Source organism: Archocentrus centrarchus, chromosome 3, assembly GCF_007364275.1.
Source record: "Archocentrus centrarchus isolate MPI-CPG fArcCen1 chromosome 3, fArcCen1, whole genome shotgun sequence".
NCBI lineage: Eukaryota > Metazoa > Chordata > Actinopteri > Cichliformes > Cichlidae > Archocentrus > Archocentrus centrarchus.
Window position 1 is genome coordinate 606,663 of NC_044348.1, and position 12,424 is coordinate 619,086.

At 35.6% G+C, this 12,424-nt stretch overlaps 1 protein-coding gene across 1 annotated transcript; it reads left to right on the forward strand.

The window, feature by feature from the left end:
- The first annotated feature begins 5,556 nt into the window (after positions 1 to 5,556).
- Positions 5,557 to 12,121, forward strand: LOC115777844 (high choriolytic enzyme 2-like). The gene is made up of 8 exons (XM_030725851.1): positions 5,557 to 5,610; positions 5,852 to 5,879; positions 6,000 to 6,050; positions 6,666 to 6,797; positions 9,733 to 9,850; positions 10,015 to 10,193; positions 11,624 to 11,705; positions 11,989 to 12,121. Exons 1-8 carry the CDS (start codon positions 5,557 to 5,559, stop codon positions 12,119 to 12,121), a joined length of 777 nt encoding a protein of 258 aa, XP_030581711.1.
- Positions 12,122 to 12,424: the final 303 nt, after the last annotated feature.

Genomic DNA, 12,424 nt, shown 5'->3' on the forward strand with positions numbered 1-12,424 from the left:
TGCAGGAATTACGTCTGCCCTGTAAAATCTGTAAAAATCTTGCTGTGCAAGACCATATTCCTCCTTCATAGTCCAAAGCTCTTTCAATGCTCCCTTCTGTATCAAAGCACAATAAGCAGTAATATGCTTTTTGCCCATACCTTAAACCTTTCATTATTTAAACTAGGGGAAAATCACTGTAAAATGCACACCTCTTTAGTAGTTTGGCTAGTTTTGGCTAGCACACATCTTCTGGGTTTGTTTCCTGATTTTAAGGGATAAATTAATTAATGGGTTGGTCTTGTCCAGGAGGTGTTTGGTTAGTGCATCATCTGAAATAATCGCCTGAATAGGGATCCTTGAAATTGCCAGCTCATGTTCCTTCCACCTAGCAGAATATTCAGAGTTCCACAAACATAAGAGATCTGAGCTGAGCAGCATAGTGATATTCTAACAGGTATTGTATTTTATACTAGGTTTTTTGTCATTCCATATGTACCTACAGTAGCTATAACTTTGTCCCATTCTGTAAATTGCTGGATTGTTACCTGCACCAGTAGTTTTTGAAAGAGGTATAGCAACCTTGACAAAACATTAATTTACATTGACTCTATTCTTTGTTGGGGTTTTATTTTTTACTCAAAGAATAAAATGACAAATGGACAAATGTTTCAAAAGTAAACTCCAGTAAGTTAATTAATAGACAATGGATCAACCAAATAAACAATTCAATAATACATGAGAGCAACAGATTAGAAAATGCCTGAGTAACTTCTCAGTCTCTTATTATCTTAGCTTGGAGGTTTGACCACAGTACGTACAATTAAAACATCACCAACGTCACCATGTTCTGTTATTGATCTGGACAAGATTGCTCTGCATGACTGATTGAAACATCAGGAGAGAAGATGTGCTTTTTGGCTTTATAGCTGATGAGAGGAATCTGAGTCATGAAAAACCAGCTCGGAAAAGACCGAATGACGAAGGCCAACTCACTGCACCCAGAATCTGTTTACATGTAGATAGTGGCAGTATAAAAGTGTTATGGTTAGAGAAGAACATGGGCTCAGGGAGGGAGAGAGAGAGTGCACACACAAGCCTGTCTCTTCCCCTGAGTCCCCCACATGCATGTGTGAAATCTCCTGATTCTTTAATATATTTATTGTTTTACTTTCTTAATTAAAATGTTACAGGTGTCTTCCTTCACAATTAATTGAACATGTTAATGTCTTGAAGCTAAGTTTAGAAAAAGGATAACTTGTCACTTTCTAATACTACCTTTATTTTGGAGTTCAGAGGACCAAAATTGATGTCCACCAGTGTTGTTAAATCTTTCAGCAAATCCAGTCCTATGGCTATACTGTAGTAGTAGTTTGTTTTTTTGGCACTTTGGAACGGCTCTTTGGTGTTTGCACCATTTCATCTCTCTCTCACTTTACACTCCATTTGTCTTCTCTTTCTGCACCCAACATGTTTACCACACAGAAATACAGAACACACACGGTCATGCAGGATACACACGGTCATGCAGGATACACACGGTCATGCAGGATACATTAGATTAGATTGGATTAGGTGCAACTTTATTATCATTGTACACAAGTACACAACAAAAAGTATGTTCCAGAACACCCATCCAAGAGACAGGTGTCTGCGGTCATGCAGCCATTATACAGACACTAACATGCGAGAGAGCGCATGTGCACACACCACACACATCCTTAGTGAACACACAACATTTCACCGGTTCATCTAAACATGAGCGCACTGAGATTTGTCTCATGGAATGTACGCAGAGTTGGTTTGTAGAGAAAGAGAGTGAAAATTATTAATCGGTTCAAGGATTTACAGGCTGACGTTGTGTTTCTACAGGTCACACGTGTGTCCAGAACATCTGTGCACACACTCTCCTCTCCACAATTCCCTCACACGTACTCAGCCTGCTACAACTCCAAACAAAGAGGTGTAGCCATATTGATTAAATATAAGATAAAGTTCACCATTAGAAATACTACATCAGACCCAGAAGGTAGATTTATAATACTTAATTTAACTATTCAGACTATAGATTTGTGTATTGCTAGCATATATGGACCAAATGTTGATGACTCCCCTCCTTCTTTCGTGCTTTCTTCATTTCACTCTCTTTTTTTTTTCTTTCTTTTTTGTTTAGCTGAGAAAATGTTTAATATGAAGCTTGGGATACAGCATGTCAATACATATTAAAGCCAGGATTTAAAAAATATCTTACTTTGTTGTCCAACTGTTATTTCTAGTAATACAGACAGAGTTTTATGAGGGGAAGAAAAATTGACATGAAGTGTGTTCCTTTCCCACAAAAGTTACAAAACTTGACATAGATCAAGTGTGCCAACTCATAATACAAATAATCTTTGCAAATACTCTCTGGAGGTTTAACTGTTTGGATGATTATTATCAATCAGCTCAAGCTCTGCATCAGTTGACATCATTGAAATGATTAGATCCACACAATTCCTTGATAGACTAAAAAAAAAAAAATCCAGGCCTTTTATGCATGCACTTCACTCTCTGATCACTCTGACACCACACTTATGATAAGAGGAGACTTCAACCTGGTGTTTAATCCAGATACTGACAGGCTCAGTACAGCAGTGAGTTAAAGGAACTGGCAGTCTGCAGACATTCTTAAACAATACGTGAAGGATTTTGGTCTTTGTGATGCTAGGCGTTCACATCACCCCACTCTGAGATATTATACTTTTTTTTTTTTCACAACTTCACCACTCACACTCCCACTTACACTACTTTTTAGTTAGTTTAGTTGGGGTGGCTGTAGCTCAGTAGGCAGAGCAGGTCACCTACTGATCGGAAGGTCAGGGGTTCGATTCCTGGCTACTCCAGGCTACATGCCAATGTATCCTTGGGCAAGATACTTAACCCCAAGTTGCTCTCCGACCGTTCTGTCGGAGTATGTATGTGTGTGAATGTTATATAATTAAAAAGCACTTAGCTTAGTTAACATGGAAGTGCTTGTATGAATGGGTGTGCATGGGTAAATGTAAAAAACGTGTTGTATAAGCGCTTTGAGTGCTCTGACTGAGTAGAAAAGCGCTATATAAGAACTAGTCCATTTACCATTTAGCAACTCCATGATGATGGATATCACAGACACTCAGATTCATCCTATCATTTTCAGTGATCATGCACCGGTGTCTATGTCTGTGACACAGAAAAGAGTCACACCACCAATTAGGAACTGGAGACTTAATACATCATTACTTAAAGAACAAGATTTCAGTAATTATCTCAAAAAGGAGTGGGCAACGTATTTAGGAAATAATGATCTTCCTGGAATATCACCATGTGTTCTTTGGGAAGCAGGAAATGCAGTAATGCGGGGCAAAATAATATCTTACCGCTCGCATAAGAAAAATAAAGAAAAAAACACTTGTGTTAGAACAAAAAATTAAATCTTTAGAAACTGACTATGCTGCCTCACCACAAGAACATATAATCAACAACCTGAGGAAACTAAAACTGTAGTTAAATGAAATAACTGAGAAGAAGACACAATTTCTGTTGCAACGGCTTCGTTTGGAAACTTTGAACATGGAAATAAATCTGGAAAATTTCTGGCCAACCACTTAAAACTAAAGAAAAAACAGCAATTTATTCTATTAAAGACTATTAAAGGCTGTAACATTACTCATGACCCACAACAAATAAATAACTCTTTAAAAGACTTTTACGAAGCCTTATACTCATCACAGATTAATCCATCTGATGCTGAAATTGGAGAATTTCTTAATAATTTAAATCTACCCAAACTAAATGATGAACAGGCTGCAGCTCTGGATTCTCCTTTCTCACCATCTGAATTTTATGAAGCAATACAGCATCTCCCAAATAATAAAGCCCCAGGCCCAAAATTTTGGTCTGTGCTAGCACCCACTTTTTTCAGAATGGTGACTCAAAGTCAGAACAATCACAGGGTATCTCCAAACATGAACTCTGCTAACATTAGCCTGCTCCTTAAATCATCCAAGGACCCAACACTCCCATCCAGCTACCGCCCTATCTCTCTTATTAATGTAGACTTTAAAATAATCTGCAACGTCCTTGCCAGAAGGTTAGAAAAAAATCACCATCTATTATACATCTGGACCAAACAGGTTTTATCAAGGGTTGGCACTCAGCCAATAATACACACTGACTAATAAATGCAATTGATTACTGTTCCATTAACAGTTGTCTCTTCAGATGCAGAGTAAATTGGTAAATTGGAAATTTCTGTTAGCAGTTCTACACAGATTTGGATTTGGTTCATCCTTCATAAACTGCACCAGAACACTATACAGCTCTCCAAATGTACGTGTTAGAACAAATGATCTTATTTCCCAAAGCTTCAGTCTGCAGAGAGGCACCAGGCAGGGCTGCCCGCTTTCTCCTTCACTTTTTGTCATTTTAATCGAGCCACTAGCAGCAACAATCGGACAAAATGTAGATATTAAAGGAATTCAAACAGAAAACTTTTCCTTGGGAATTCACAGACCTCTCCTCTGAAGACAATAACTCTTATAAATAAGTTCTCATCTATATCAGACTACTCCATCAACTGGAGTAAATCAACACTTTTGCCTCTGAATTGTAACTTTCAGAACACCACCACCACTACCTCACTACAGTTGGGCAACATTAGATGTTTAGGTATAAATTTTTCCTCCAGGCTGTCAGACCTGGTACAGTTGAATCATATTTCTCTACTAAAAACAACAGAGGATGATCTCACACATTGGAACTCTTTACCTATATATCGCTCATGGGGAGATTTGCAACAGTAAAAATGATGATTCTGCCTAAAATCAATTATCTGTTCTACTGCCAAATGTTGTAGGAATACAACATTTGGCTGTATTCCTACGTACAATCCATCAATTTGGGCAGAGATAGAGTGGGTTGCACCAAAACATCATTTTACTTCAATTTTTTTTATCAATTTCAGTTTCAGTATTTCCTTTCTATGATACTTTTACTTGACTGCATTTCAGAGGGAAACACAATTTCGAGAGGCAAACAGAGTACAATACAATATGATTTACGGCAATAAAATATGTTCTTGTAAATTATTTTTTAAATTCATAGCAATAAAGTAGTTTCATTAGTTTCAATTCAGCACATCTGATTAAAATGCCATTTACATCACTAAAAACATATTTATGTCTGTTCTGTAACTTTAATTTGTAATGATATGAATGTTTTCTTCTTCATTTCTTTCTACTTGCTGTAAAATTGTTGTTGCTTCAGTGTTTTGACATGACCAAAACCCAAAATGTCACTGATTCATAACTAACCTTAACAAACATTGGTGAAACCTCAGCCACACCCTGTGTTAGCTGCTTATAAAGATGGAGCAGCTGAACACCTGCTGCATCCAGACACCTGGTACAACAGTTAAGCTGCTCACCTTATTCTTATAGCTCTTGTTTACCTTAATGTTTTAGCATTTACATTTACAGCATCCATCCATCCTTTTATAACCAAAAACTGTTCAGATTGACTGTTTTAAGTCTGTAGATTAACTGCAGGACCAACAACATGATTCCAACCTTCCTCTTCCTCCTCTTCCTCTCAATGACAGCCGTTTCTCTGGTAAGTTTGACTCTTTCAACAAAATCATTATCATGTTAAATGCTCCCTGCTGTTCTGTGAAAGCCAAGCAATTCTCATAATGTCAGTCTGACATGGTGGTACCAATGTTATGAGCTTTTAAGATGCAGTGTTGAACATTTTAAGCATTTTCTGACAATACATTTTACTTAATAAAATCTATCAATGTGATTTCAAATGTGATTGAAAGTAAGTAAAAAAGTTTTCAATTTTTGTACTGCAGAGGGCTGCTGTCATTAAAGATCCAAATGGTGAGTTGAATGAGAAAAGATTTCCCAGATGTTGAAGTAAAATAATTTTTTTCTTTTTTTTTGTAATCTGAGAGATGACATGATCACAGTTAAACTGTTCCTGTCCTCTTGTTCCATCAGATGAGTCTTTGGGTGCCGTAGAAATTATTAAAAAAGTCAACACTGGCTCATGTAAGTGAACTTTTGTATAATACAACTCTTCAGGCTGAAGTATAAATACTAGATTATAATGAAAAATTCCAGAGCTGAACCAAGTGACTTGTTGTCAACAGCAGCTGACATGATAATCACAGTTAAACAGTTGCTGTCCTCTTGTTCCCTCAGACAGGTCTATGGATCCCCCAGAAGCCATTGAAAAAGTCAACGCTGGCTCAAGTAAGTGAAATAATACAACTCTTCTGGCTTAAATATAACTACTGAATGATAATAAAAGATTCCAGAGCTGAATCAACTGACTGGTTGACAATCTGCCAACAGTCATGATGATGAATTAATCACTTTGTCATCTTCTCTGATAGTCAAATGGATTCTTTGTGCTTTCATCCATTAAATACTTTGAATATGTATCTAACAAAACCAGATTAAGTTCTGCATAAACATCTGTAGTTCAATTTTTGTCTTTTAAAAAATATTCTATGAAACATTCAAATATTTACAAGAAAATGAGAATTTCAACTGATAAAGAAAACATTCATCACAAACTGGTTTTAATGTCAATCAAACCAGTAAAAATCTCATTTACATTCTGGGTTTGAATATTCATCCACTCTGTTTGTTGTGTTGCAGCAAAAAACCTGGTTCATGGTGACATTGTTCTTTCTACAACCAGGAATGCTGATCCATGCACAGCCATTGGCTGCAAATGGCCTAAAATTGGATCGTATGTCTACATACCTGTCTCCATATCCTCTGTATACTGTAAGCAGTGCAAACTTTACCCTTTAAACTGTGACTTTAATGCTTTCCCTCTTGGACACCTAATAGAGTTGTTCTCAAATGTTGTCTTTATGATGGAATGGGTTTCAAAAAAAAAAAAAAGAGGAACCAGGAAATGAGTTCTTAAGGTGGAAGAAGAAACATGAACATATTCTTGGAATGAAAAAAAAAGTTAGATTTTAGAATCTGCCACCACAGACAAAACTGACACTGAGACCTGTGACAACTAACCCTTTCTAGTCAGCATGAGCCTTGTTTAGTCTAAGCTTAATCAAGTTTTATTACAGAGAAATAAAACCTTAAATATTTGAAGTGCAAAAATACTGCCTAAATAAACTATGCACCCTGGGAATTTTAAATTTAAACGTCAGGTCACCTAGCAATTGAAGGGTTGGTGGTTTGATTCCTGGCTGCTCCGGGCTGCATGCCAAAGTATCCGTGGGCAAGATACTGGACCCCAAGTTGCTCTCTGACGCAAGCGTTGGAGTGTGAATGTGTTTGAATGTTAGACAATAAAAGCACTTTGCTTAGCTTCATATGGAAGTGCTTGTATGAATGGGGGTGAAACCAAATGTTTTGTATGAGCGCTCAGATAGAGCAGAAAAGTGCTATATAAGAACTAGTCCATTTGCCATATTATTCTTTTAATCAAGTTTTAGACATGTCCCATGATAGACTTGTTGCTGAGGTGTAACAGCTGATAGGTCTGTGCAGTACATGTTGGGTATTTCATAAAATACATGTAATATTAGGGCTGCTCAGTAATGGAAAAAATCATAATCGCAATTATTTTGGTCAATATTGAAATCACAAATATTTAACACAATTACTCACAGACTTTGTAAACTTGACTTTATTGCATTTACAGAAAGATCAATACCTTGAAATCTAGTACAATCTCTAGAGAATAAAGGTAACGCTTTCTTTTAAGGCCCGCCCTTAGGCCGCAACTATCCTGTAAGTAAATTTTAGTTATGTGGAATTAAGCCATAATTAATTTTAATTACGCTGTAATTATTTGTAATTATGCAATAATTATTTTTACTAAGGCTGAATTATTTTTATTTACGCCATAATTATTTTTAATTACGCCGTAATTATTTTTAATTATGCCATAATTATTTTTACTAAGGCTGAATTATTTTTAATTACACCATAATTATTTTAAATTACACCATAATTATTTTTTTAATTACTCCGTAATTATTTTTAATTACGCCGTAATTTTTTTAATAAGGCTGAATTGATTTCACTTGTAAATAAACTACATATGCATGTGCTGATATTGGAAAGTTGTATTTATTTTGACTGTTTGAACTTAATGTAAATAAAAAAAAGATTAGACCTAGCTCCAAATTATGATGGTATTGCAAGTAGTCTGGAAATAAAACACATTGAATAGTAAAACATCTGCCATGAACCACGACATGATAAATACATGCTTACCATTCAACATGGTAACATGGTTTTTTGACTATATTAAAATTAGAGGTTTTTTGGGTTAATAACTGTCAAATTATGTATAACTTAAATGTACTACAGGGTATATCCCTGTAAAATATTGACTGCTTTAGTCACATAATTAGGGCCCTATTCAAAATAGTACAGCCTTAGTCAAAATAATTACGGCATAATTAAAAATAATTACGGCGTAATTAAAAATAATTTAGCCTTAGTAAAAATAATTACAGCATAATTAAAAAATAATTACGGCATAATTAAAAATAATTACAGCGTAATTAAAAATAATTCAGCCTTAGTAAAAATAATTACGGTGTAATTAAAAAATTATTACGGCATAATTAAAAATAATTCAGCCTCAGTAAAAATAATTGCAGCGTAATTCAAAATAAATATGGCGTGATTAAAAATAATCACGGCGTAATTCCACATAACTAAAATTTACTTACAGGATAGTTGCAGCCTAAGGGTGGGCCTTAAAAGAAAGCGTTACGAAAATAAATGCTAAGTTGAAAATAACAGGATATATAAATCAAATATAAAATATATAAATAAATTGCAATATAAATTAAACACAAATAATAAATAAAGAGATAAATAGAAAGGTAATGCCAGTTATCACAACTAATAACAGGAAGATATAGGACCCAGTTCCATCCTTCCATTCATTCGCTTCCGCTCACCCTGTTCAGGCCAGGGTATCCCAGCTGTCATATGGAGAGGCAGGGTACACCCTGAACAAGTCGCCAGCCTGTCGCAGGGCTAGGACCAAGTTATTTAGAATAAGTAAATTTGCTCACATTTTAGTGCCACAACATAGTGACAGAGCATGTACATGTTCAAAGGGTTTGGTATTAACATTGGCGGGGACTTGAGTCGATTTGGTTTCTGGGGTTTTTTGTGACAAATCAGGGTCCAGTCCAGCGCTAATTATACCCACTGAGCAAATTTTGATAAGGTCATCTCCTTCCTGTTCCTTGCTAATCATGCCCTGTGATTGATAGAGACATAACGGCCTTTATCTGATATATTTTGGGAGGTGCTGGGCAGGTTATAGTGCTTGATAGTTATGGTAATTAACACATATTGCACCTGCACAACATGGCTGGCCCACTGCAAAGAGTATACCGAACATAATGTGACAAAATAATTTGAATAATGATCATATTTTGTCTGTTTTTGTGATTGTTTGGAGCCCATATTGAAAGTAAAATCAAAATTTTATCAATTGCACAGCACTATGTAAGAGATTAAGTTTTTAATTTTATTTAACACCTAAAGTATAACTAAAAATTTCAAATGCAAATTTTGGAAATTTCACAAACTTGGAAAAACATCCACATGACCAATACTGAGGTCTGTGTTTACCAGCTGAGATAAGAAGCAAGTTTCAACAACTTCAAATGTTACTGTGGTTCAAAGAAGCTCCTCAGCAGACTCATATTTGTTCCTGCAGCCACCCAAGAGCGCAACATCATCATCAATGCCCTGGTGACCTTCCACGAGTCCACCTGTATTCGCTTTGTCTGGAAGACAAACCAAGTCAATTCCATCAGTTTCTTCTCTGGAGATGGGTGAGAATACGTTCACTGTTCTGATACTGTATGACAGGACACGACTGACACACCCACACACTCGAAACCCTTTAGGAATGTAAATCTAAAAATTATTTTGTTGTATGTATTTCCTATGTATCATAAAATAGGTTTTTTTTTAATGATGTTACTGTGTGTGTCAGGTGTTATTCATATGTGGGCCGTCAGAGCCAAGCGCAGTTAATCTCCCTACAAAGAAATGGTTGCTTGTACCTGTCGACAGTGCAGCACGAGGTTCTTCATGCTCTGGGCTTCCACCACGAGCAGGTCCGCTCTGACAGAGACCAGTATGTGAGCATCCTCACTCAGAACATCATGCCAGGTCAGCTCAACTACACAAAGCTTTGGTAACACTTTACATTAAGACACACAGAAGCTCAGTTATCCAGGAACAAGAGAGGAATGGATCAGAAACAACCTGATGGGTAACGAGTAATGCATCATTACTTCCTTAATAACTTCTCATAATAATACCAGCATCTGTGAAATACTGTAAATTAGTCAATAATTAGATGATATGATTTTACACCAAACAAGCTACTTCAAACTATCTATGACTGTGTTGCTCAAAGTCACAAAACATCATTCTAAGTTGTTGCTCAGTTGTTTGCGTTTTTTTCACTATTATTTGCTGCTTATGTATCCAATCAAGAAAACTGAAGAATCATAATTACATTTTTTTTCCTTAAGAGTAGATCTGATATGACAGAACTTTCAAATTGATATACAGAACATTGTTTTACATTCATATAAATGAATGTTCAATTTTATGTTGTTTTTTGCCACATTAGACAAATAACTTCCTTAAAATGTAATAATGAGTTTGACTCTGTGTGGAAACATTATACAGGTGATTTTCTCTCACTTGTCACATTAGAATTCAATTCTACTTCCTACATAACAGTAGATTTCTCATTTGTGTTGATCGTGACCGTAATTTATAGGAATGTGAGGATTCAGCTGTTCAGTGTTATTTCAGTGTTTGCTGCATCATCCAGTGTTTTTTGTTTTTGCTTTCCTTTCTCCCTCCTTTCAGGGTCCACATACATTGCATAGGATATTTATTTAGTCCTAAGACTCTCAAACCAATTATTTTAGCAGCAGAGATTAGCTAGGATCTTGATGTCTTTTATGTAGACACTAATTTCTATCAAACCAACGTTTTTTTATTAAATGTTATTGTATCTGATTTCCTGTTGAGCAAAAATTTGTTAAGAAAATGAAGAAATAATGAGTAACTCCTTAGAAGGATGCTTCACTTTATTTGATGGGAAACAAGAACAGTAATACTAAAGTAATCTTTAAGTAACAAAGCAACACTAAGTAACTACTAAGGATGATGCTTTGCTAGTTGGCAGAATACAAAAAGAGTAACGAATGTTAAAGTTAGCATATAGCATTAGGTAGTGTTTTATGCATATAAGTTTTTATGATATGCAAGCATTTATTCATGTGCACATCCATGTAAAAACAAACGCAATGGCACATTTTATTAAACCTCAGTTACTTTGCAATATTCTATTTTTAACCTTTCCCTTTAATTTCTCTCACAGAATGTACAGTAAATGTTACACAATTTTAATAAAAATACACTAACAAATGCAGCCCTTGTGGTTATAAAACACCCAGACAAATGCCAAAGTTGTCATTTTCATACAGTCGAGACTGACAGTGGATTGTGAGGTTGAACATCAGAGCGGACATGATATGTAAATGTTTTAACAGTTTTGCCTGTTTGAAACTTGTGTGCAGGAACACAATCCAACTTTGAGAAAAAGCAGACCAACAATCTGCAGACTTCCTATGACTTCAACTCTGTCATGCACTACCCCAGGTGAGTTTCTGTGTGAAAACAGTAAAGTGAGACCTGTAAGGTATTATATTAACTTACAGGTCTTTATTTTTTACAAGAAAATGTAATCCAGATAAAGCACGGTCAGCAAGTTTAATATGAGCATTCAGTAATTAAAAAAAATAAAATAAAATTCTTTCTTTGTTCATAAGTATTCTTGATATAAGCATGAGTATTTTAAATATGAGCACGATGCACGTTAGATGTTAGATGTTACATTCAACTCATTGTTAAGTAAAGTATCTGCTGTTGTTGGTTCTTTTAGAACTGCGTTCTCCCGTAATGGGCAGCCAACAATTGTTGCCAAGTCCAATCCTAATCTGGATTTTGGACGTGCTACTCAGATGAGTGCCAACGACATTGCCCGTATAAACAGGCTTTATGGATGCTGTGAGTAAAAACTAAAAAAATATATTATAGTTTTGTAAGAAGTAAAAACTTCACAGTCCTCATTACATTTGATGTTTTTCTTCCAAACCAGAACTCTGACAAGAAACTTGGACTTTCCATCCAGATACTCCAACTCTCAATACATCAGGGTCAAGGGTCACATTCACTATGCACCAAATATGAAAGAAAATGAAAACCTGCTACAAAATTTTGCTTATGTCACATACAGAGACATATGCCTATGCTAGAGGGTGATGGTAGTACATCTCTTTTTGTTGATGTTTCTCACTTTTCTTTAGTCTACTATAACT